Raw genomic sequence first — 24,603 nt, 5'->3', positions numbered from 1 at the left:
AAAGCTTAAGGGCTTTTCAAAGGGAGAAAAAACTTGAAAACTGCATGTCTGTATATACCCTGCCATCCACCCTGAAGGGAGGCTCTGTATTGTTGGGTGCAGTTTGTCTCCAGAGATTTGCACAGTGAGGTGGGATGTGATTGCATCAAGTGTACTAATAGGATTTGGGTTCTCTGGTTTGTCTGTGTTCCTTTAAGTTTTTTCTCACTTGCAGGAAAAAAAGAAAAGGCAAGAAAACACCCATGGGCACTCCAAAAAACCCCCTCTCTAGTACTCAGCTAGGACCATTTTTGCTGCATGCCTTTCTTAATGATCAGGGATAGTGATTGCTTCTAGGGGGAATATACTCATGGATATGTTGCCTTAGCCAAATGGAGGCTTTCTAGGATTCCATACATTAAAAAGGAGTCTGTTTTTGGCTATATTGAATATCAGTGTAGTTCCTCTTGAGTCAGGTGAGCCCAACCAGCATACAGCAGGATATATACATATAAAGCATGCTGATAAGCATATATGTATATACATATAGAGCATGCTGATTTGCCCTGGAAAAGGAATATGGCAGGAATATTGGTGGGATACCCCAAAAATAGCCAAGTTTGGACAAAAGCTTAATATGTTATTAGGACTTTCCTTTTCAGAAGTGAGGATAAACCCAAGGAGCTTGAATGCCTATATTATTTTCCAGAATGGGGAGACATTACACCTATTTGCACTGAATGTATAGTTACTTGAAGTTGGAGCAAATTTCCTCATGCCTTGGAAATGTGAAACACTGCAGAGAATAAGGAGCCACAGGTAGATTCAGATGGCTCCTGAAAAGCAAAGTAGTGTTTTGAATGGGGGCAGTTTCTCACCTGTCTTTATTGCTTTATCTCCAGCCTTATTGTTTAGCTGTCTTGTCCTACTGTGGTGCACGGCTCTCTCCACCTTAGTATTTGAAGACGCGTGAGGCCATGGACTTCTGCTTGTCCTGCTGACAAGCTCCAGCTTTCTGCTACTACTAAACTAGTTGTGCTAGTTCCAAATTTACTGTCTCTCCATGCCAGTTGTTTTAATGTTACTGTTCAAATGTCTCATACAGGATTGTAGGCTCTTCCCCAAAGTCTGTGGCTGGTTAGTGTTAATCAGGATACCAAGTGGAGGAGGTGGCTATCACTTTGGCAGGAAAGCCGGTTGGTTGAAAGGGGGCTGTAGTCAGGCATAATTGTGCTTTAGCAACATCTGAAAAAGATGTTATGGCAGAATTTGAACTGGAAAATGTTAGTGCCTGTGAATGATACTCTAATGTTGACTGCAGTCCTTCTTGATAAATGTTTTGGTGCTTCTGTCTCCTCTGGGCATAATACCTGGGATTAGCTAGTGGCTTTTGAATTTCTCCGTAGCTTAGGAGGAAAAACGTGTCAATGATGGTGTCAAGAACAGGAGCTCATGGGAGGGAAAGAAAGAGTGTTAGAAAGCTTTTGCCTTTTCTACTATCCTCTCTTAATGTGTCCTGTCTGGCTCTTGTCCTCCGTATTGAGTCTATGCCTCCCAACAGAGTGCTCGTCTGACCTGTCAAAACTCTTGGGCTAAAAATCTATGACTTCATTGTCCTACCTGCCACAACTATTTATCTTCGGACTTTTGTATTACTCCTCCCACCCTTTCTTTTTATGAGTGTTTGTTTTGGGATTTTTTTGAATTAATTTTAATTTAGATTTTGGCTTGATATCAAATGAAGCAATCTCAAGAGAAGCTCGCTCCTGTTGAGTATGAAATGAAAACTTACTAATTCCATTACATTTTCACAACAAATATCTATGCTCTTATCTGCTGAGTTCCTGCTTCCTTGCAAGCCAAAATGTGATGTTTCTTCCTTACTTTTTATCCTGCCCTTCCCTCCGGCTCCAGCTGTGGTTCGGGTATCCTTTCCTGTCTTGGCTGCTGCCTGGGAGGCCTCTGTCTCTGTCTTCCTCCTGGAAGTTCTGAGAAGGTATGATATGTGTGATGCCTAAGTGTGATTCTCCCATGTCTCAGTGTGACAGGTGTGTGTGGTGAAGAAGGGAGTATGTAGGGAAGAACAGAGGCAGGGGGAATGGAAGAATCTAGACCAGGGCCCTTCCCAGACAGCCAGCAAACAAAGTCATAAATAACGTGCCATTGGGGACCAGTTAATCTGCTCTATGAAAAGGTGCAAAGTATACAAGTGGGAAAAATAACATTGTATAATAATCGGCATGCAACCATAGGTGTTAAACCATATGCAGCTAGGAAAATAAATGAAGCTCTCCCTGAGTGCTGTGCAATAAATCATTCCCAAAGAATTCAGTCCCTCCCCCTTCCTTATCCCCCAAAGAAAGAAAACAAATTACTTTAGACGTGGAGTCAACACTGCTACTCTGCAGCTGCCAGTTAAGGCGAGTGGATGGGGAGCAGTAGGAAAGGGGCAAAGATATAAGAATCTGGGGTAAAAGGGGAAATAAAAAACAACCCTGCATTTAAAACCACTGACGATTAGGTGGGGAAGGGAAAGGAAATAAAGTCCAGCACCAGGTATTACCTGGACATACAGGGACAAACTGAGTGTGGTCAACTTTGTGGAGTTTGTTTTGCTTTTTAGCAGAAGCTGGTTCATATTGAAGGGGCTGCATTGATTTGCTTAAATATTTTTATAGCAGCTCCTTGTTGTATGTAATAGCAGCATTCAGCATAGGCTTGGTGGATCTGCAGTTCAGACATCCATTTGAATCCAGTTGATACCTGCAGATAAACTGCACGTGATCACTCACCTTCATGCCTCTCTTGAAATGTTCCTGTCAACTTCATAACATTTCTGAGGTACTACAATTAAGGAGAAGATGTTTCAAAGTAACTGTCATTACTAGCTCCTAGATAACCTCTGGAAAATGTTTAGACCTAGGCTTCTCCTGAAACCAAAAGCCCTGGTGGGGCTTGCGAGTGATTTGCAAGGAGACAGCTGAAGGAAAAAAAGGGTTCAGAACACAGATCAGTATATCCTTAGGAGTGTCTGTTGCCCCCAGCTTTGTCCAAGAAGGCCATGGATATTGCCTAGTACAGCATAAGGCTGTGAAGCAGTAGAACTGCATTCCGGAACTTTGGAAAACCTTACTCCTCCCATGAAGGTGTCTTTTGGTGCCAGGCTTAGGGTGAAGAGGTTCTCAGCTTTGGTGGGTCTTGGAGATGGAGTGAGTAGATAAGAGAAATGTGTGAGGCCCCGCAGGAATATCAGCAGGGCTTGTGGAGCAGCAGCATGGGAAAATATCATAGAATCATCTAGACTGGAAAAGACCCTTCAGATCAAGTCCTACTATTAACCCAGCACTGCCAAGTTCACCACTAAACAATGTCCCTAATTGTCATATCTATGTATCTCTTAAATGCCTCCAGGGATGGTGACTCAACCACTTCCCTGGACAGCCTGTTCCAGTGCTTGATAACTTTTTTGATGAAGAATTTTTTTTCTAATATCCAATCTAAACCTCCCCTTGTGCCACTTGAGGCTGTTTCCTTTCATGCTCTCACTTGATACTTGGGAAAAGAGATCAACACCTGCCTTACTACAACCTCTTTGTATGTTGACTGTGTTCTCTTTACTTTCAAACTGATGTCATCAGCGCTGTGAACCGTGTTGTTAGAATCCTGTGTATATTTTGGAGAGAGGGTGGGACTGCCATCCTCATGTTCCCTTTTTCTTGGTGGTTATCTCATTTTTGTATTTTGCCAGACCACCAAAATAAGGAAGTGGTCAATGGGAACTCCCACAGATGGAGTGGCTATTGCCTATGTAAGGCTGCAATTCAGAGAAATCCTGCTGGGAGCGTTAACTTCAGCTATAGTATCACTCTGTAGTACTTCCTTTGCCTTTTAAGCCAGAGCATGGAAGAGGGCTATACCCGTCTCGTGACACTGATGAAGTGAAAACTCATCATGGCTAATGTCTGAATTCCATGTTATCATGAACTTCCAAAGCCTGTATATTCTGCCCAGAGACAGCTGATTCAAGCTAAATATCCAGAAGTAAGTGCTAGCACTACTGTCAGAGACAATTCCCTCTGCCTCCTTGTAAAGTGCTAAATATTACCAGAAAAAGCTGGTCTATCACTCCATGAAAAGGCCCATCACACTATAAACCTATCTCTTTTGCCTTCTTTTACTCACCGTAGTATCATAAAAAAAGAACATTGCTGTAGGTAGGAAGACCAGTCTGAACTGCTTTTTACCTGACTGTGACAGTTTCCAAAAGCTTTCTATTTGGTGTCCTATAATTGCACACTTACAATACTGTAAAAATAGCATGCTTGTATACTCTAGCCAGCAGAGGTAGTCAAGTTCTCCAATAATTGCTGTGCTAGTTGTTCCAAGCACTATTAAAAACAGGTGTGGAAGTGAAAATAGTTTCCCAGTAAAGCTAAGGCTCCAGTGGAAACACCTATTGCTTCTTGTTTTATTGAACAGTATTCCTCAGTGTGGAAAGAGTGCAGTGGAAAAGGAGTATAAGGAAAATAAATGTGTTCAGAGACAGGTGGCTTATCTCAAAACTCAGTATACCTCAAGCTCACAGTGCTTAGAAACTGTGTGAAATGGAAAAGAGGTATTAAGGAACAAAAAATATAGACTGTGTAGTTTTGCATCAAAATGACAAGGACAGTGTCTAAGGTTGAAAGCTTTTCTACTGCTGAGAAACCATCCTGATGTCAAGAACTGAAGAGGCTGCATTTTGATGACAAACTTTCTCTCCTTAGACTGTGGAAATTGTTGTCAGTGTCAAGGTACTGCACAGCTACAGCTGTCATATAGAATTTAGGTCCTTATGGGGGGGATCAGAACCCAAAATCTGGAAACTTAAACCAGATCAAATATCTTCAAGATTTTAGTCTGTGTTAGCAAAGAGGTTGCTTCACTCATTGAGGATCTGCTGGAGCTTCTCAGCCTGTGTGAGGAGAATGGAAAAGACCTGAAGGGATCATGTATTTTTTTCTCTCAGTTTTAACCTGGGGTCATAGCAGCTCTGACACATGTAACCTGCTTCTAATGTGGCAACAGAGATCCCACTGCCTCTTCCAGTTAGTGAACAGTTAATCACCAGGACTTTTTTATATCAAACATAAATCTCCTTTCTCCAAGTAAGCTGTCTGCTACTTGAACTATGCATGGAAGAAAAAAAATTCTATGACTATCATTTTTTTTTTTATAGAACAGCTTTTATGTCTCAGAAGACTGAATGTCATCCCTAGACTAAACAAAGTGAATTCTTTCGGCCTTTTCTCATAGATCAAGTTTCCTAGACCTTTGCCTGTTCCCTTTGCTCATTCATGCCCTCTTGCCAAATGGTCCACCTCTCCCTCAAAGTGCAATGCCCAGAGCTTGTACACAGGGCTGATATAAAGGCTTACCAGTCCTTAGTGCCCCTTTCTTATGTGAAGCCCCTGTCATTACATCCCACAGCTAGACTCTCTTGTTTTGACTTTTTTGTTGTTGTTTGTAATGTCAGGAACTTGCAGGCTTTTTTTGTGGTCTACCTAAGCTCCTGACCATTTTTTTCCAAGTCTTGCTGTCTCACCAGTAATTTTCTCTCAATGCACTGGATTTCTCCTTGCTGGTTGTTATAGTTTGTACTTGTAAGTTGTGATCACACTGACTTAAAACCATTTATCAAGGTGACTTTGAATTCTTTCCTGAAGTTCAGTCTGTAAATTGGGTGCTCTGTTCCCCTAGCCAAATTGGTCATTTAATTTGATACAAGTCTCACGATAGCTTTCTAAACTGGACTGTTTCAAAGAGAACTTTTGAGATCTCATCTCGAAGAGTGTATTTTTCTTAACCTGCAGTGTTAGACATCTCATGGTAACTGTATACAGTCTGCATTTTCCTTGTTTGCTTGTGAGAATGACACAACTTATAATATGCTCTAATGAACTAGAATTTAAGCAGAGCTCTGTTTAATGCATTGTGTGTTTGCAGGTTTTTTCCTAGGATGATGTACTATAGCTGTAAAAAAGGCATTGGTCTCTTTCTGCTGTCCTTCACCTGGTCTGGCTACAGCTCTAGGAGGGCTAGGGCTAACTAGCCTGTGTGACTAACTGCTTGTGATGGGATGGTAAAAAGAGTCCACGGCCTGCCTTGGCAGTTGAGTTAGAATTGCAAGGACAGGTAGCTTTCAACTGACAGGTTTCAAGATGAGTGGGTGTGGATCTTTATTCCTGTGTGGTTTGGAAACCCCGTGGAGCAGACTCCTTTCTTAACTGGGCAGCACCACAGGTTCTGCTAAGTGAGCACAAATTGAGCATCAGAAAGTCCCTCTAATCCCTGAAACAGTGCTTTCTTCAGCCAGTCCTCCTTATTTCAAGCTAGAGGTTAGATATTGAATAGACTTCTCGTCATGTAACACTGGTGGGAATGCAGTGCAGCTTTATCTGTTTGAGCAGGAATAAAATGGCAGGGGAGGGATGTGTTCCTGGATAGCTGAAGTTTAATGAGGCACTTGGAATAATGTCTTTTTTAAAATTATAACCCACCTGTTAAACCTTTGCATTGTACTTGTTCAGCACTGGAACATGTAGCATCTGCTTCCTCTGTAGCCTATGCCTTGAGAAATGAAATGGAGTGAGTACCAAGGTAAAGCAAGGACTGCTCAATTGGTACAGTGTGGGAGCACCTGCAAGCTTTATTTTTCTTTCTACCTTTATATTAGCCAGAATACTCTGGAGGGACTATGATTCCAGACAGAACAGGGTGGAGTGGGTATCAGCACTGATGACTAACAGAGGTGTGGAGAGATTTATGCTATCCCCATGAGCCATATTTGCTCAGCTGTTATTGTGCTCCTAGTAAACACAGAAGGGGTTGTTTCTCTCCCTCCACCCACAGCCCTGCTCAGGGAACAGGCAGCTAGTGCCTATTCACTTCGTTGCTTTGCTAGTCCTGCTAACACTTGTGCATGTGCATACCCAAGGCTTTTCAAATTCTCTTTCCCCTCTGAGGTGTAAAGGATGCAGATTTAGACTGCTGATATAACCTGTGCTGAACTTCCTTTGTGGAATGAGGCTGTACTTTCTGGCCACAGCTTTTGTAATTTCTGTACAGGGATGAGGCACTTTTTCTCCTGGAGTGGACCTGGATCCCGTTCACATTAAAGCTCCATTATACGATGTAAAAGCACCTTTAAACTGGCATACATGCTATGATAAAATAACCAATTCAAGGCTCCTGTTCTCTTCTACAGCAGTGTAAAGATGCTAAGTAAAAATGAGAAATCAACCCTGTCTGAATTAAGCTCCCCTGGGAGACAGGCAAACACTTTTTTCTCACTGAGAGGAAAACTGAGGCACAAAGACACTTAGTCCACATGTTTGGGTTGGCACAGGATGTCGATAGGAACTTGGCACTAGATATCTGTGCTGCACTAATTGCTCACTGAGGGGAAAGTTGGGAGTTAAACAAAAAAAATTTGGGGAAGATGTGCTCTATTTTTTTGAAACAGTATTTTGAAGTCAGGTTCCTGTTGCAGCACTAACAATGGTTGATTGGTCAAGAATTTTTCAGTAAAAGACCTTTTCCTCCCCTTGTGATGAATGCTTGTTCACTAAAACTGAAGCTTTTTGTGGGAACTCCATGGGAAAAGTTTCTCTGGTCCAGACAGAATTTCTGGTCAAAAGAAATGAGAGAGGGAAAGAGAAGGGAATCTGCCCTGCCTGGCATGGCCTGTAGCTTTGGGGTTAGGCTATTTATATAGGTTCATTGGGGCTGGGCAGAAGCACGGAGGAAGGCTAGATCCTCTCTTTTGCCCAGTTTGGAAGAAGAAATCCTGTCTCAAGGGTGTAGGGAACTTTCACGGGTGTTTGATTTTGGTGTCACAGTGTTTCCTTCTTTTAATTAAAAAAAAAATTGTGGGTGCAAAAGAACAATATTCAAAAAGTAATCTGCTGTGGTTGGATAGCAGATCTTCCTTTTGTCCCATCCTAATCATCCACAGCATCCTCACAACCCCAGTGAATCATGCTTAGTTCTTTGGCTCTGATAGCAATGAGAGTTAATGTGTCAGGAGAGCAGCTGGAGGAGGCTGCCTTGTCCCCAGAGCAGCATGTTGGCTGCATCTAGCTCTGCAAGCTGAGCATGAGAATTGTTAAGCACAAGCCTTTGGCTAGATGCTGCTAGACACCCTCTCTTCTCAGCTTTGTAGAGTAAACAAACACCCCATCTCTTTAATAACCATATAGTTTATTAGACAGTCAGATGAGTCCTTTACCTCATCCATCACTTTTATTTTTATTGTGCAGGCACTAGATATATGTTTGAATGTGTGTACTTAAGGGACCAGGAATGAGAGACCTTTTTATGAATCTGACCATGTATTTCTCAGAAGGCCATTACTAAGGGGAAAATTGTTGCAGAAATAATGTGCAACTGCAGATGTCCAAGCCATGTTTTCCTGCAATACCTCATGACTTCAGAGGTACTACTTTAAAAATATATTTTAGTAAGTGTTAGGAGCAGCCAGGAGTAAGAAGGAACAAACAGTTAGCATTTTAGAGCTGAGCAGTTAAGGTAAACTGGATTTCTGCCAGCAATTCTCTTCTTTGTATGAGTGCATACATTCCCTATTTTTTTTTTTTGCTGTTATTGGATTTTTTGTAATCTAGATTTGCTGATTTACAAAGGTTTTGCTCCCCAGCAACAGCAAGCTGGCAAGTGTTACTTAGTTTCTTTGCTGATGGTTGTCTTCAGACAAGCAGAGATGGCAGAAAACAGTAGAATGTGGCAGTGCCTTTAAAATAAAGAAATAAATGGGTATAATATTATTTTTTGTCCCAGGAAGACTGTGTCCACCTTGCTGTTTTAAATGTTCTTTCTCTAAATGTTTAGTTTAGGGAAAGAAGGAAAACCTTTCTTTATCTTTCTGTGCCTGCAACTCCCATTAACAGGGAATAGGCTTTTAAATACCCTGCGAGTATAATAAATATATGCTACTTTCTAAGATGACAGCCTAATTTCATACCTGGCATTAAGCTTTCTAGCTTGGCCATAGGCTTTCACTGTTCTCCATGAATGTGACCTTGGCAACAACAGCAAAGTTTCCAGTAAGCAGTTTGACTGGAACAGGCAGTCTTCAGTGTCCTGAAGCTGGGATAGCATTTGATGGTCCCTTCGTTACTCAGGAGACCATCTTTCAGGGTGACAGTGCATGCAGTTCATGCCAAGTCCCATTCTAGGGAAGCTGATGGTATGGATTTCCCAGCTGATTTTGCTGGCTTTTGAATACCCCAACTGTTAATACTCATGTTTATTTTTAAGGGAATTAAATGCTGTTAGAGTGGTAGCCTGGAGGAAAGAGCTTCTCCAGGGGCTAGTACTAATTAATACATTCTGCTTACTAGACAGATGTCACTGAAGGAACTTTCCACAAGGCTGTTGTCAGTGTCAATGTGTTTGTTATTCTGATCTCCTCTAGCTCAGGAAAGGTATGGTGGATCTGGAAAGGGTTCAGAGAAGAACTGGGACACGCTGGGACACTTCAGCATGTAAAAGAGATGAAGTAGAAATCTGTAATGCAGGGAGGAACTTTCATAGCAGCTGCTTCTAGATGTATACCAGAAATGAGAAAAGTGTGATCTCCCTGCTATTTCAGTTGTACTGCATCATTACTAATGATGGGCCACTGAATTCTGGTGACAATGTCAGAGTTTGCAGCATGATATCAACTGATTTGATATCAACTGAACAAAGGCTTTAAGATTTGTTTCACTTAGCCTTTAAACACCATTCAAACAGGAAACAACTACCAGTTAGTTATGTATTCTGGTAATAAATGTTGTGACTACTCAATTCCCACAAATTTCTGTTAATATGTGCAGAGTGTTTTTTCTCTTTTTTTATGACATAGCACAAATGTGTGTATATGTACATTTATTCTGTGTAATTTGCATACCTAGCTGCAAATATATGTAAAATAAGATACTAATTCATTAAAGACATTTTTTTTCTTGATTTTAATAAAAGTAGCATATTTCTCTGTTCTGACAAAGAAAACCCACTTTATTTTGTTTCAGAGTAATTTTACTGCTAGTTTTGCAAGACTCAAAGGACTTGAGAAATCTTGTTTTGACTTTGTGGACTCAGGAAGCTTTGGGGATTTAGATAGAAAAATTCCTGGAATGTAGTTCTTTTTAGCAGTTTTTTTCTTTTGCTTATAGTATAAAGATGATATGGAATTTTGCCCCTGTTTTTTTGCTTACCCAAGCTGCATGAATGATTCGCCTCACCTGATGGCCAAGGTGTGAATTGCTGTTGGCAGACTATGGGTAAGAGGGGGCCTCTGATGTAAGTGGTTTGTTAGAGAGCCTGCAAGCCTCTCACTCAATGCCTTCTCTGTCCACGTACAGCTTGGGAACAGTTGCGGCGTCTTTTTTTTTTTTTTTTCAGATGTGAAGTCTGTCAGCAGAGTGAAGTCAGCTTAAATATCAGCTGAGGCTTGAGCTCCCTTTCAGTTTTTGTTGACTTTATCCCTTCCTGCTCCTTCCTGGTCAAGTTTTTCTCTGCTTGAGTCAGACTTGCCGCACTTCAAAGTTTTTGTTCTGTGTTTTGAATAACACGGTTTTGGGTTTGTGTGTGGCAAAGTTTAGGTGCCCTTCACATTCCCAGCCTTGACAGTGATCTGAAACGCTGAGGAGAGCTGAGGCCATTTTGGATTTTAAGACTCGTTCAGCTACAGTTCAATTTCAACCAGTAAATGTTCTTCTGGTACCCAAGCATGCTGTACTCAGGTGATGCTGCGCAGACCTGCTGGAGTTTTTTGTTGCACCTGCTACCACCAAGCTGAGGAATTCTAGCTGTGAATTGGCACCCCTTCTGCTCCCCAAATATGGAACAAAAATTACTCTCAACACCATAGTTTATCACCAAAATAAAAGACACAACTGACGGTGTGCAGACAGGCAGGCAAAATACAAGCAAACAGTGAGTGTGTGTTAGCTGTATGCTGAGCCAGACCTGGGAGCAGCATACTGAGGTCATGCCATGTCTGCTGGCTGATGGTGCAAACATCTAAAGATTTGGGATGAACCTGTGGTGTCATTGCTGGTCCATGTTGAAGAATATTCTGTATTTAAAACTTGAGGGAGTTCTTGCCTGTGGCAAGGAGTTACGGGTCTTGTGCCTTATGTGTAAAAAAAAAAAGAAAAAACACAGTAAACTGCAAGGGAGAGGAAGGCTAGGGAAGAAGAGGACAACTGTTCCTGCTTCTGTTTTTCATCACTCTCCTAAGGATAAAAGTTAGATTGTTGTCTTTTATTACCCTAGACTTAAACATGCATTAAACCAGGTGATCAGCTGCCTTGACTGCTTTTTTCTCACTGTGATACCTTCAGTAGTGAAATAATTTTCCTACTCATTAAAGGGCAGAATGCTTGAATACTTGAGAACTTCTGGTTGTTGAGCCAAATTGATCTTAGCATTCCACATTTATTCTGTACTTATTTTTCCCCTTAAATGGCTGGTCCATGTAAGAGGCAGCAGCCTGGCACTCTCCATGCATCCATCAGTGCTCTGCAGGTGATGGTTGAAGAGGTGGCCTTAGGGCCCTATCTGCCAGGCTGGCTGCAGAAGCCACTTCTGGGCTTCTTCTGTTCTTGGGTTCCTGCCAAAGAACCACCTCTGTACTCTGTTCTCTGTTTGATGATAACCTGTTAAACCTTTTCTGTTTAATAGGTTATTAAGGGACTGGGCCTTACCTACCCCTCGGTAGGAAGCAGTGTTGGGTGCCCTTTGTTTTCCAGGGTGGAGAGGTAATGGCAGTGTGGGTAGAACTGTTCCTATTCTGTTGCCTGCTGAGGTGTGTGCAGGTGCTCTCTGCACTGGATAAGGAGGTGTTAAAACATAATAGCATCTCTCCAACATGATCCCAAGAGGAGCAGGTTGAGAGGGAAGAGTGTGGGGTAGGGCAGGGTGTTTGCCTTCTTTGTTTAACTGGAAAATACAAGTCATAATTTAGGATCCATCAGTTTGCGAAAACATAATGTGGGAAATGCTCACCTCGTGGCTGCAATAATAGTGAATTATTGTTATCTGATAGTTCAGTTCCAGAACTCAAGTGATCAGGAAGAGTGTTTCCTGCTGTTTCTGACATGCTGGGCACTTGGCAGTCAATGTCTATAATCCATAATCTTGTGTCACAGCTAAATGTAGGAGAAAGCTCTTCAATGTAGAAGGCTCTGAGTTCCTGGGGATGTAGACATACTGGTGTTTGATGAGAGGGAAACAGCCACAAAGGGCTCCTGATGTGAAGGATACCTATATCCTGCTGAGCATAGGAAAGTGATCTCGATTTGGGTTTTTTCCCATTCCCTTCAACCTCCTCTCTGTCTTTCAGAGAAAGTTCACTCCTGCGACCAGGAAAGGCAGAGTGCCCTGGAGGAGGCCAGGCAGAATCCCCGCGAGGGTATTGTCATCCCCGAGTGTGCTCCTGGAGGACTCTACAAACCAGTGCAATGCCACCAGTCTACTGGGTACTGCTGGTGTGTCCTGGTGGACACAGGACGTCCTCTGCCTGGTACTTCCACTCGGTAAGAGCTATAGGCAGGCCTGGTGAGGTGCTGGAAAGAAAAGATATAAAAAAAAATGCTAGTGCAATATCAAATCAGTTTCTCACTCTAGAGCAGTCAGCTCTGCACTACCTTCCTTAGAGTGAGCGATGCCATATGTGATGTTCCCTGTTGAGTGTTACTATGCATCTCCCTCTCCATAGGATTTGGATAGAAACTACTGTCCTTACTTTTTCTCTGTGTTAAGTACTCATTCAAAACAGCCTTTTTTGTTTTGTGGCTTGAAGCTTTTGGGTGGTATCAGGAACTGATGCTTTGCTTCAGTACAGGTTATGGGCACGAGCAGTGAAAAGACAAGTGGCTTTGCATTATCATCTGCTTTATAATTCCATGCTGTAGCCACTTGAATCCTGATCAGTATGGATATAGAAGACTGCTTGGTTGTGCATTAGCAGATTTTAAGCAAGTGATTATTTTTTTTTCCCCAGTTACTCTCTATCTTAAAACTACCTGGGGACTCTTTTCTCACTTGGGGTTTGGAAACAAACTGTGGGTCTGGCAAGCTGTAAAAACAGCCCAGTAGGAGGTGGGACCTAAATTCCGACAGGTACAGTGATTCTGCAGAACATGGACAGCTTTGAAAAAATTATCAGCCTATGCCCACGAGGAATGGAAGAGGGCCTTGTGCCTCTTTGTGGGTTTCAGTTGGTAGCTGGTACTGGATTTCTTCCTTCTCTTTCCACTTCTGCTGCTGTTGCTGACTGTCCATAAACAGATGCTTGAGAATGGTATTTCTTCTGCAGGTTTATTGGTTTCCCCTGCAGTAAGCAGATAAGGGACAAACCACTAGTGATCTTGTGATGTCACTAAAGCTGTGCCACACAGTTCAGCTTCTGAACTTTTCCTTTTTCAGCTATGAGACTCCAGTGTGTGAAAGTGATGCCAGATCGAAGAGCACAGAGGTTGATGATCCATTCAAGGACAGAGAACTTCCAGGTCAGAGGAACAAGATACTGTCTCTCCCTTCTTACCTTGTCTCACCTTGGGACTCTTTAAGAGGTCAAGAATATTGTTGAGGAGATGGGGGATTTTCCTCATGCATGCTTTACTGTGGGGTTTGTTCTGTGTTATTTTGGATTATCTCCGGTTTCAGCAGTGAGCTGGAAAAGGCTGGGAGTGTCCTGGGGGGCCTGTTTATTGCCTGTCTGCCAGGAAAGAAACCTGGATGCCAAAAAATACCCTGAGGGGAGAATGGGCTCAGCATTGAATGTTCTTCAAATTCTGACCAGGACAGGACCCTTTCCATTCAGTAGGGCTTTTCAGCAGCTTGGTGCCCCTTGAGTTATGAAAGAGGACACAATTGGCAATTGTTAGTTGACTGACTTTGCTCCCTGACACTGCATGGACCAGGCAGGACAGCATTCCTGGTGTACTAAAATCCCTTAGCTAATGATGGCTTCTCGCTTAGCTGGACTTTATCCCTTGTTTTCTGCCGGGGTTGCACTTTATTTCCCAGCGCTGCTTGTCTTCTATTCTGCTTTTCCCTGACAAACCATAATTTAGTGTTTGCCCGCCTTTTTTCTGCTAGGAACATTTGCTGGGCATAGCTGTCTGTGTGGCTCTTAAAAATGCTATCCCACCTGCCTGTGTTTTGGTTTTTCCTTCCTACTGCCTTTCTAAGGAGCAGAGTGAGGGGGTCTTCACTGACATTGAGTCAACCATTGCTCTCCTGGGTGGGGACTGCTTGAAAACAGAAGCTACAGTGGGTCCCTCTCCACCATGAGGGAGTGGTGGAGACCAATAACTCTGCAGAAAGAGCTGTTAGCTCTGGATCTGCTTTACTTTCTGCTGGTCCTCTCTATGGCTAGCATAAAATGAGTTGTTCCTGAGCATGTTCACAAAGGAAAAGAGATTTGTACCAGATCTGCCTTTTGTGTCTTCTAATTCTCTTCCTGCTGGCTCCTGACCTCAGACCCCAGAGCTTTCTGCTTAGCAACTCTGCCATCAGCAGGGCTCTCTCCTGTGCAGCTCCTCATTTTCACAAGTCATGTAGAAATTTCTATCTGCCTTTTTCTCACATTCAAAGGAACTTGACCAATTGGTTTAAGTTGGATGATAGGTGGAGGGAAACCAGCTAAATGATTGCATTAAGGCTCATTTCCTTAGGAAATCACACTAAAATAGAATAACCTTACTTCCTTGATTTCCCCCTCCCCTTCTCCCATTGCTTTACTGCCTGTCCTTGCACTTCACCCCTGCCTCTCCAGAGCTCCTCTGTGAAAATCCTTTGCTTATGGGCTTTTTCTTTGAGACTCTATTGCTGATCTCAGACAGAATGGTTTAATTTCCCTTCTCCTTTCCCTTCTCCACTGAAGCCAGACAAGGGGACAGGAACTGCTTGATGCAGAAGAAGACACAGGATGCTCTGTAGCTTAGTGGTCTGGTCCTGGTATTAGACTGCAGGAGAGTTGCCCTCTCAGTTCAAGCCACTTTTACGTGCCCAAGTAGACTTTAAGTTCTGCATTTGGCTGCACTGGTTGGCATGATTGTTCCCCAGAGAAGTTTTAGATGTTCCAGCCCTGGAAGTGTTCAAGGCCAGATTGGATGGGGCCCTGATCTGGTAAATGGCATCCCTGTCCATGGCAGGGGGGTTGGAACTAGATGGTCTTTGAGGTCCCTTGCAACCCTAACCACATGCTGTGATTCTGTGGTGATTCCTGTCACTGAAAATACCCATCTATGGAGAGATGAGGAGATGGAGGATCTAATGCTGATTTGTCTACCTGAGAGATGCTGTGCTGCATGATCTTTTTAATGCAGTCTTGAGGTTTGTTTGATTAACTGCTCTTGTATGCAAAAATTCAGAAGTGCAGGGGGTGAGAATGTTTCTTTCTGTTTTTTTCTGCTCTTATTTCTTAGCAGAACTGAATTTTAAGCAAAACTCCTGCTTTAATTTGAGATTGATTGTTCCATTTGCACTCAGTTCTGTCAGGGGACCCCTTACTTTATGCCTCTTCTGGAGGTTTGACCATTCTTAAGACTCCCAGTGCTGCAGGCAGTGTGCTCCTTGGCCTGTGTGGAGAGACCCTGCAGAGGCCAAGGTGAAGAAGACATAAGTTCAGATCCTTGCACACGTACACATACCCTCTTCAGAAACTGTCATGACTATGGCTAGAAGAAAAAAAGAAAGAAGGAAGGAAAGTGTTGCTTGTACATAGCAAATGGCAAGCTGCTAATTCCTGCAGACTGTGAGATGCTGTGACCCCAGGGAAATGACTTCTAGCAAGCAGTTTTTCATCCTTTTCATTACCTCAACAATAAGCTCCTTTAAGTGAGTGGTCTACTCTGGCTGCAATAGCAGCTTACCCATTCAATGCTGACATTTTCTGGACCATGTGCCAAACAAGTGCTGAGGGGTGTGCGTGTGTGTAATGTACGTAATACGGAGACAGGCAAAGAACTGTTGGTTAGCTATTGCAGAGAACAGAGCCTGTAACACTGCAAAGGAGGGAGAGAGTTTTGTCAGATCAGTTTGCAAGCTGCTTTCAGCTGTCAAGGGATGACAGTAAGTTTCTGGTGCTCTCTTTGGGGTACATGTGCTTCTCTCTTGTTCAAGAAAAGCAGAAAGTGTTGACAGTGCTATATGTTGCTGTGGGAGGCTGTTTTCTGATGTCTGCTGCCTTAATCAGCCGAGTAATTGGTGTAGTGCATGGTGGTTTGGGGAAAGAGATGAGGGATGTAGTGATAGCTTCTCTATCACATCAAGAGAAGATAATAGGATGGGAGGGTGATGGGGTTTGGACAATAGTTTCGAAGGTGGTGGGTTGAAGTTAAGCATGCTTGTTCTGTGGTAGGCTAGAGCAATTGTTACAGTATTCATGTGGTAATAACTGAAGCATGCTTTAAGAATGCAAGGAAACAGCACAGATTGCCTTTTAAAGGTAAGGAGATGGAGACTTTCATCATAACAGACTGGTGCTGTTTAGGATAGGAGGCTCTGTCAGTCTGCGGTTATGATGGTGGGGAACTAGGTGGCCTCCTCACTAAGTAATGGAAATGGTTACCAAGCTCATCTTCAACCTGCTTTATCCTGCTTAAGCCAGCAGTGACTGGGGGTGACTGCCACATATTGACTCAGATTAACATATTCCCTATGAATGTGATCATGCAAAGAACTGAATTATTGTGGTAGGTGCTGGTAGGCAGTGCTCTCTGTGCCTGAAGAGGAGAGTGCAAGCGGCAGACCTTGCTTTGTGCTCTGTGATGCTTTAAGCATGTATGTTTAAAGTACTCTTATCAGACTTTTAACATGTCAGTTAGGACCTCAGAACAACCATGTTTGCATTGCAAGATGACCCAGGAGGTAATGAGTTGTTTTGTAAACTTCTCTGCAAGTGTCACCATGGGAACTCCTGTCTATCAGGTGCTTCCAGCACATCCCTTTGGTTTTGCTGGTAGAGAACTGGATGAGACCATAAAGCTAACCACACAGTCTTCCTGCCAGATATTGTTGATGACCCTGCATGTGCCTGGAGAAAAGCTGCAGGACAAATTGCCACGCAGAGAATCCCACTGAGGGATTCTTCTGCCTTTCCTTAGGGACTGTGTTGATGGCTGTCGTCCTAAAAACAAAGGAGGTTCTGGCTGATCCTTGCTGAATTGGGGTAGGAGACCAAGCCTATGTGTTCTTGCATTAAACCTCCTCTTTTCTTTTTGCAGGCTGCCCAGAAGGGAAGAAAGTTGAATTTATTACCAGCTTACTTGATGCTCTGACAACAGACATGGTACAGGCTATTAACTCAGCAGCACCTACTGGGGGTGGGAGGTGAGTCCAGAAAGCACTCTGGCTGAACGCCACTCAGGTGGTTGCAGAGGTCTGAGTGTCCCTGAGGTGGGGGCAAGAGGGTAAGGTGTTGCTCTGACTTATTTGGGTTCCTCTGAGTTGCTGGGAGAGGATCTGAGGCTGCATCTTCAGAGACTGCTTTGTCCAGTCATCTTAGCACTGCCTGCCTTCTCCCGCCCCTCCTCCCTGGCAGCTGCTTCACCATAAAGGTTAGTAGAGACCATTTGAAGTGTGAAATGAGAGCTCAGTGGGAGGAAGTGGCTTGTTCTTTTGTCCCTTGGTGCATGAAAAAAACTAATAAAATGCAAATGCATTGAAGGAGACCGTGTGGCCTAGTGGCTACCACAGGGATTGAAGAATGTGAACTGAATTCTTGGCAGTACCAGTGCTGTGGTTTTGCTGTGAGGCTGCAGCCAGCCGCCGATGAGGAGAGGAGCTGGTTTTTATGGCCCTCCCCTCTGACCAGCTGCCTGTCCACCCCTTTTGGAAAGAGCAACAGGTCAGGCCTGTTGAAAAAACTCTGGTTTTGGGAAACTGATGGAAAGCTGAGGCTGTGTCTCCCCCTCCTGCTTGATAACAGCAGATCCTCTCAGCTCAGCAGCTGCAGTGCTGTATTGGGACAGGCCACTGAGAATGAACTGTGATGGATTTAAGAAGTGCTACATTGGCTAGGCAAGGCTTCTATGGTTCTGGATTCGCCTGACCATAAAAGGAGTCAGTATTAGTGTAGCATTCAGGGATGCCACAATGACTAATGTGCTTATGTTCATAGGAGTCTAGAGATGGAGGTGCCTCTGCATATGTTACTTCTGTGGGTGTTGCTCTAACATGTTGAGAGTAATGTTGATCCCCTGCTTTCCTCTTTCATAATGGAAAAGGAATCAGTGCCATTTTGAACTATTCAAGGTCTTGGGTGGTACCTCTTTGTCCCTTGGCTTCATTAAGAACTGCTTGTGAACTCATATGGGTTTAACTTTGCCTTTGGACCTTACAAATCAGGCCAGCGACTGAGTGCCTGCATGCTGAATATTCTGTAACCTGTCTAATGAGCAGTATATGCCCAGCATGTCTGTATTCATATAAACAGGATGAAAAATGCCCCAAGGATGGGAAATCCATCGTTCTCTCCCAGACTTAAGCATTCCAATGTCAATTCTGTCTAATTTGCATGGTTAAAATGCAGTGGGGAAGGGTGGTGGAAAGCCCTGGAGAGTATATGATATTTATTTGGCATCTTTGGCACTGGGACTGAAACACAGCTAATGTAAATCATTACTCTTAAAATAAAGTTTAGTATAAACCAATGTTGTAGAGACCAGAGATGTATGCCCCTTCTGCACTTCTATAAACCAGCAGGCTTGATTCCTAATGTTCCTTAAGCTTTGTGTAATTCTCAGCTTTCAATAGAGGCCTTTCTGGTGGAATTTTTCGCTGCCCAGGTCTTCACATAGTTGTCACATCGATTTATTTTCCACTCCAATGTCAGCAGCCCAGTTGTGAGGGAAAATTAAATCTTTGAGCAGGTTATCCTTGGTAAGGTGAAAGACTGCCACCACCCAAATACTGTGCATGCCCACCACCATGATTAAATTCAGATAACTGCTCTGATGTAACTTTCCATGTGCATCAGCTAAGCTAAGCATGTACACATGTCAAGCTTTTCCAACCCAACATGCCATGATGGGGCCATTTCTTTTTTAAAGGTAATTTCAAGGATTTTTTTGTACTTGTATAAAAATTTAATCAATACATATTTCATTTCATATGGCTTTGCGGAGTTGGGAAGCTGCCTTTCTGCAGTGAGTCCTGCTTTCCAAGGGTCCCAAGGGAAGGAATATCCTGAGTCCTCACTTCAGGAATTGGCTTCTGGTGTACTCTTTGCTGGGTAAAAACTGGCTGGATGGCCAGGCCCAGAGAGTGGCTGGTGGCCAGTGACAAGTGGTGTTCCTCAGGGCTCAGTATTGGATAAAAATTGATTAAAAAATTAAACCCTAGTTAATATCTTCATCAACAACCTGGATAAGGGGATCAAGTCCTCCCTGAGCAAGTCGACAGATAACACCATGCTGAGTGGGGGGGTAGGAAGGCTCTGCAGAGGTATCTGGACAGCCTGGATCAATGGGCTGAGGCCAGTTGCATGAGGTGCAGTAAGGTGAAGTGTCACATCCTGCACTTTGGTCACGACAACCCCATGCAGTGCTACAGGCTTGGGAAAGAGTGGCTAGAAAGCTGCCCAGAGGAAAAGGACCTGTGGGTGCTGTTTGACAGCCAGCTGAACATGAGCCAGCAGTGTGCCCAAGTGGCCAAGAAGGCCAATGGCATCGTGGCTTGTATCAGCAATACTGTGGCCAGCAGGACCAGGAAAGTGATTGTCTTCCTGTACTTGGCACTGGTGAGGCTGCACCTTGAGTACTGTGTTCAGTTTTGGGCCCCTCTCTATGAGAAGGACACTGAGATGCTGGAGTGTGTCCAGAGAAAGGTAATGAAGATGGTGAAGGGTCTGGAGAGTAAGTCATATGAGAGGCAGCTGAGGGAGCTGGCGATGTTTAGCCTGGAAAAAAGAAGGCTGAGGGGAGACCTTACTTCTCCATGTAACTACCTTACAGGAGGTTGTAGGGAGTGACAGGATGAGAGGAAATGGCCTCAAGTTGTGTCAGGGAAGGTTTAGATTAGATATTAGGAAAAACTTTTTCACAGAAATGGTTGCAAAGCATCGGAACAGGCTGCCCAGGGAAGTGGTGGAGTCACCATCCCTGGAAGTGTTAAAAAACCATGTGGATATGGAACTCAAAGACGTGGTTTCGTGGTGAACATGGTGGTGATGCTAGGTTGATGGTTGGACTTGATTATCTTGGAGGTCTTTTCCAACCCTAACAATTCTATGATTCTATGCATATCTGAAGTTGTCTAGGTGACCTAACTTGACGGAAAGCTCTTTTCCAAGCTGAAGGGATATTTTACCTATTGTGTTAATCGTATGTTTAATTAATTTCCAGCCTTAACAACTAACCAAATACTGTATTTATGACAATGCTTATCCTGTATCTCCCTGGCCCATGTTTACTGATCAGTTCTTGTTGAAAAGAAAAGCTAAAGATGTCACTATCTGATTTTTCTTAATATCAGTCATGTCAGTTTTAATGTCTTAATGTAATTTTCCTTATTCATGAGGCAAGCTTCACTTTTGCAGTCTCTTCTCCATCTTTGCCATAATGATGGCAGAACAGGTTCTGTATTTAAACATGCACTGGTTCCCTCTGTAGCTTCCCTCTTTCTGCTCCTTAATAGAGCTCAGCTTTTTATTCTCCTGGGCCTTTTTTAGGTTTTGAACAAGTGCATCTAATTATCCAAGGTAAATTTTTAACATATCAGCAGCAAACCTTATGCTTGATACAGGGGGCAGACCAGGCAAACAGCAAGCTGTACCCCCATGTCAACTGGGCCTATGTATTTTAATCAGAGAAGCCGCATGTACGAGTTTTGGCGTAGGTGGGGGAGTATTCCTGTTTCTACGTGGCAGCAGGAAGATGATACAAACATACAATATGCATCTTTATGCATCAGTGTTAAAATATAGGACCAAACGCAGAGAATAGCCTTTCCAAAGTGTCAAGGACTGAAAAAGCTTAACAGTGAGAGTCTTAAGGAGCTCAGCCTTCCTCAGGGTATTAAAAGAAACAAAAAAAAAGATTGAAAGATTTTTTATAATCTGAGTATCTCCACAGGGACAAAGACTCTGCAGGCTCTTTAATCTATCAGGGAAGAACATGATTAACTGAATATAAACAAACTCATGATCAAAATTTCTTTAAAGTGAGGGCAAATCTAAGGCAGAATGAAGTCATGAGGGAGGTGACTAATTCCCTCTCTCTAAGGCTTTCATCTTAGGCCTGTTGTGTTTCAGAAAGACTTGCTTTAGTCAAACCCGAGTTATGGTCCTAAGAATAATTTGATTCACATTTTATGAGTATGATATACAGGAAATCAGATTAGATTACCCTGCTGCCTTCAGTCTGGATCTGGATATGTGAGTGAAAACTTCCTGTGTTTGCTGTCTTCAAGACTTTACCTATTTATAATGTAAAGCTGTCTGTGGCTTTGCAATTAATATTAGCTTTTTTATTTTTTGCAGGGATGGTGGGGAGGGAGTGAGGGCAGAGCATGAGGAGAAATTAGAGATCTGCTTTTAAAATACTACATAGAGCTGTGCTAAATTGCACCCAAAAACAATCTAGTAGCAGCAAAGTGAGGCAGTACCACTTGAATTCCTGCAGGCCATGTAAATAAAACCTGATAAGACTCTTTTTTTTTCTAACTGGGCATGCTTAAAACAACCTTGTAATCCCTTATAGGTCTTGTCTTGTTTAAGAAAGTTCAAAGCTATTGACTTTAATTGAGTTACTCTTGCTTTACAATAATGTAAATGAGATGAGAACTTCCCTTCCTTGTGGCCCAGGTTTATATTACAGCATAATAGCCACGTAGACTTCATTTAGAGTTTTGAAACAGAAAATCTCTGGTAAAATTCATTCTTGATTTTAAGTTTATGTAATAATTCCAAGGCACATCTTGTTACTGTATGCTTTCAAAGTAATTAAGGGAGCACTTGTAGGAAATTGGTTTATTAGCCAGTGTTTGGTATCCGTATTGAAAAGAAGCATTGTTGAAGTTGTTCACATGTAAATAGCATATAATAGGAGCAGCACTTAAAAATTTATACTTTGCTTTAGTACATTTTAGTCTATTTTCTAATTCTGATATATTCATATTACACAGGGCCTAAACTAAACTAGATCAAAGGGAATCCCAGCTTGGGTTTCCCTGATCCGAGAAACTCTCTTTGGTCCCTGCTGATTCAGAAATGAGTTTTAGTTGCCAAAATGTGTGCACTATGGCTTGATACATTATCAGCAAAAATATTACTGCCCTGTGGAATTTAGGGTAAAAGGGCAGCTTACAACAGCCACCCTTATTATGTAACACAGCAGCTATGTCCCTTCATTTAAAGTTGCCACTTGTTCCCCATGTAATACCCCCAAAACATACTTCAGAAAATGCCTGTGAGGTTCCCTTTTATGCTGTAGTTCAGCAGTTTGAAGCAGTCAAGCACAGCTCAGCACAACTCCAGGGCATTCTGAAGTCAATCCATGTTTTAATAAAGATTGACACTTTCAAACAGCACAGGGAAGTTAATGCTCAATTCATGTTGTGTTTCAATTGAAGTTGGATACCAACTTCTCTTTGTCCTCTTATTGAAATTCTAGCCTAATTAAAGATACAGGAGAGCTCATGTGAGAGGAGGGTCTTTGAGCTGTCAATGATGAGTGAAGGGAGGTTATTTTTTAACTTTCTAAATTATTTATCCCACAGTTTTCAGAAAAGTTGAGAATAATGTTTCATGTACAACTTAGCCAGAGGAGAGGAAGAAACTGTAATAGGGAGATAACTGAAGTTTTAACTGTAGAGGAATTATGCATTTCCCCTAATGAATTTGGACTGCCTAGTACACTTTTGTTTAGTCTGAACACAGCTTAGTTTTTTGTTGGCTTCTTGATTCTTTGGCTACAGGAAAGGGAGAATAGGAAAACAAATACAGGATCTTTTGCAATTCCATTAGAGTAATCCTCTTTGATTCAAACAGTGTTCCACCGTTACAGCCTTTAACTTTAGAACAGGCAACTGCAAAGAACAACAAAAGGGGAATAAGAAGTGGAAGCAGAGAAAGAACAATTATGGATTTTACCTCAATTTGTTAAACTTGTTGCTTTCCACTGCTCCCTGCTGGCACTTTGGTGGACATCATCAATGCAGTCATGGGTGTTGACTGGCAGGGTCAGTCACTTTCCATCTTGCAAAATATTGTCAAGTCATAGAAACTTACAACTTAAACTCCTGTAAACATCCTGACCACAAATGTGCCTTGTATGTTAGGAATGAAAGCTGGACTTGATTTTTTTTTTTAACATTGTTGCATGTGCTAGCAGTTTCTTGTCCTTTGTTCTTTCATGCTGGAATGATGAAACCCTGTGGTCCGTAGTCTCTGCAGTCCATCTAGGTGATGTTAGGCTGGTCTTACTGCCCTTCCCTCCTTCTGCCTCAGCTGCTAATGTTGCTACATAAAGTTTATGTTACAGAAGAATAAATTTTCTAAAAGTTTTCAAACAGGTGATCATCTGGTTGGTACTTCAGAGATTGCAACCTTGCTTTCTGTGAAAGCAGTAGTTTGAATTAAGATTTTTTGTCACTGCAACAGTATTGTGGGGCCATGCAGCCTGTGCAGTGGGATGCAATGGGGCTGCAAGTGTTCAGGGAGCAAAGGATCACCTTTGGCAGGAATGGACTTCAATTTATGTGGTAAAATTTAGGCAGTCATATTACCCTTTGACAGCACAGTTCTATGGAGGATAATGTGATTGCACACCGTATTTATCTCCCCTTCTTCCCTGGTCCTTCCTGCTAGTTAACTCCTCCTTTCTTGCAAGGAGCCTCGAGGACTGGAAAGCATTACAGATGGCATGCAAAATGCATATTCAAGCTGCCTATTTGATATTTTAGCAGTCTTCTCTCTGATTCAGAATTCAGCACAGCTTACAAAAGTGATTTTTGTCAAGTGACCCATGATTTTTCACAGCCTCTGTGTGTTCTGCCTGTATCCCAATTACACTAGATGATGTGAAGTATTCTGTTGAAGCGTGCCTCAGCTGGAAGATAGTGTTGTTAAAAGTCACAGTACCTTAACTCACATACCTCCAAGCATAAGCCACCTAAGAACGAAGTATTCTTCTGCTATGACAGACCTCTTAGCACATTATACACAAGGAGGAGCAAAAGCCTACTTAGAGACAACTATATACTTGATGCTAATAAATTTGTAAGACAACTGAGAAAGCAGTTTTGCTGTCCTAGGCTGTTACTGACAGACCATGCTTCTCCTCACTGTTGGAATGTTGGTGGGCTTATGCTGCTAATTGAGCTAAACCTGCTGGATTGTGTACAAAAGCAGTCCAGCAGGTAACATTTGGAAAAGCAGCTTGCACAGATCTCCTTGCTACCCTAGTACTCATTCTTTGGGGTTGATTGTTTTGCTACAGAGTGCTAAAGAGGAACAATTAGGAAAAAAAGCAAGTACAGCTGTAATGCAGTCAACCTGAGAAGACCATCTATATTTTGGTAATGTCTGCTTTTACTAGGTCTTACAAAGCTGCTACAGCACTGAAGTGA

The 24,603-nt window shown here is 42.7% G+C and overlaps 1 protein-coding gene across 10 annotated transcripts in view; it reads left to right on the top strand.

Annotated features, from left to right (window-relative positions):
* Window positions 1–24,603, top strand: part of SMOC1 (SPARC related modular calcium binding 1) — a 135,451-nt gene that overhangs the window by 95,194 nt on the left and 15,654 nt on the right. For all 10 annotated transcript variants that reach the window (XM_017830654.1, XM_017830662.1, XM_017830661.1 and 7 more), the window contains 3 exons: window positions 12,368–12,560; window positions 13,453–13,535; window positions 17,259–17,364. In XM_017830654.1, the coding sequence (XP_017686143.1) occupies window positions 12,368–12,560; window positions 13,453–13,535; window positions 17,259–17,364 (382 nt within the window). The remainder of the gene's footprint in view (window positions 1–12,367; window positions 12,561–13,452; window positions 13,536–17,258; window positions 17,365–24,603) is intronic.

The sequence above is a fragment of the Lepidothrix coronata genome, unplaced genomic scaffold (assembly GCF_001604755.1).
Source record: "Lepidothrix coronata isolate B3197 unplaced genomic scaffold, Lepidothrix_coronata-1.0 Scaffold182, whole genome shotgun sequence".
Classification (NCBI taxonomy): Eukaryota; Metazoa; Chordata; class Aves; order Passeriformes; family Pipridae; genus Lepidothrix; species Lepidothrix coronata.
Note: the sequence above shows the minus strand (reverse complement) of the source record. Positions and strands in the feature narration are given on the sequence as shown.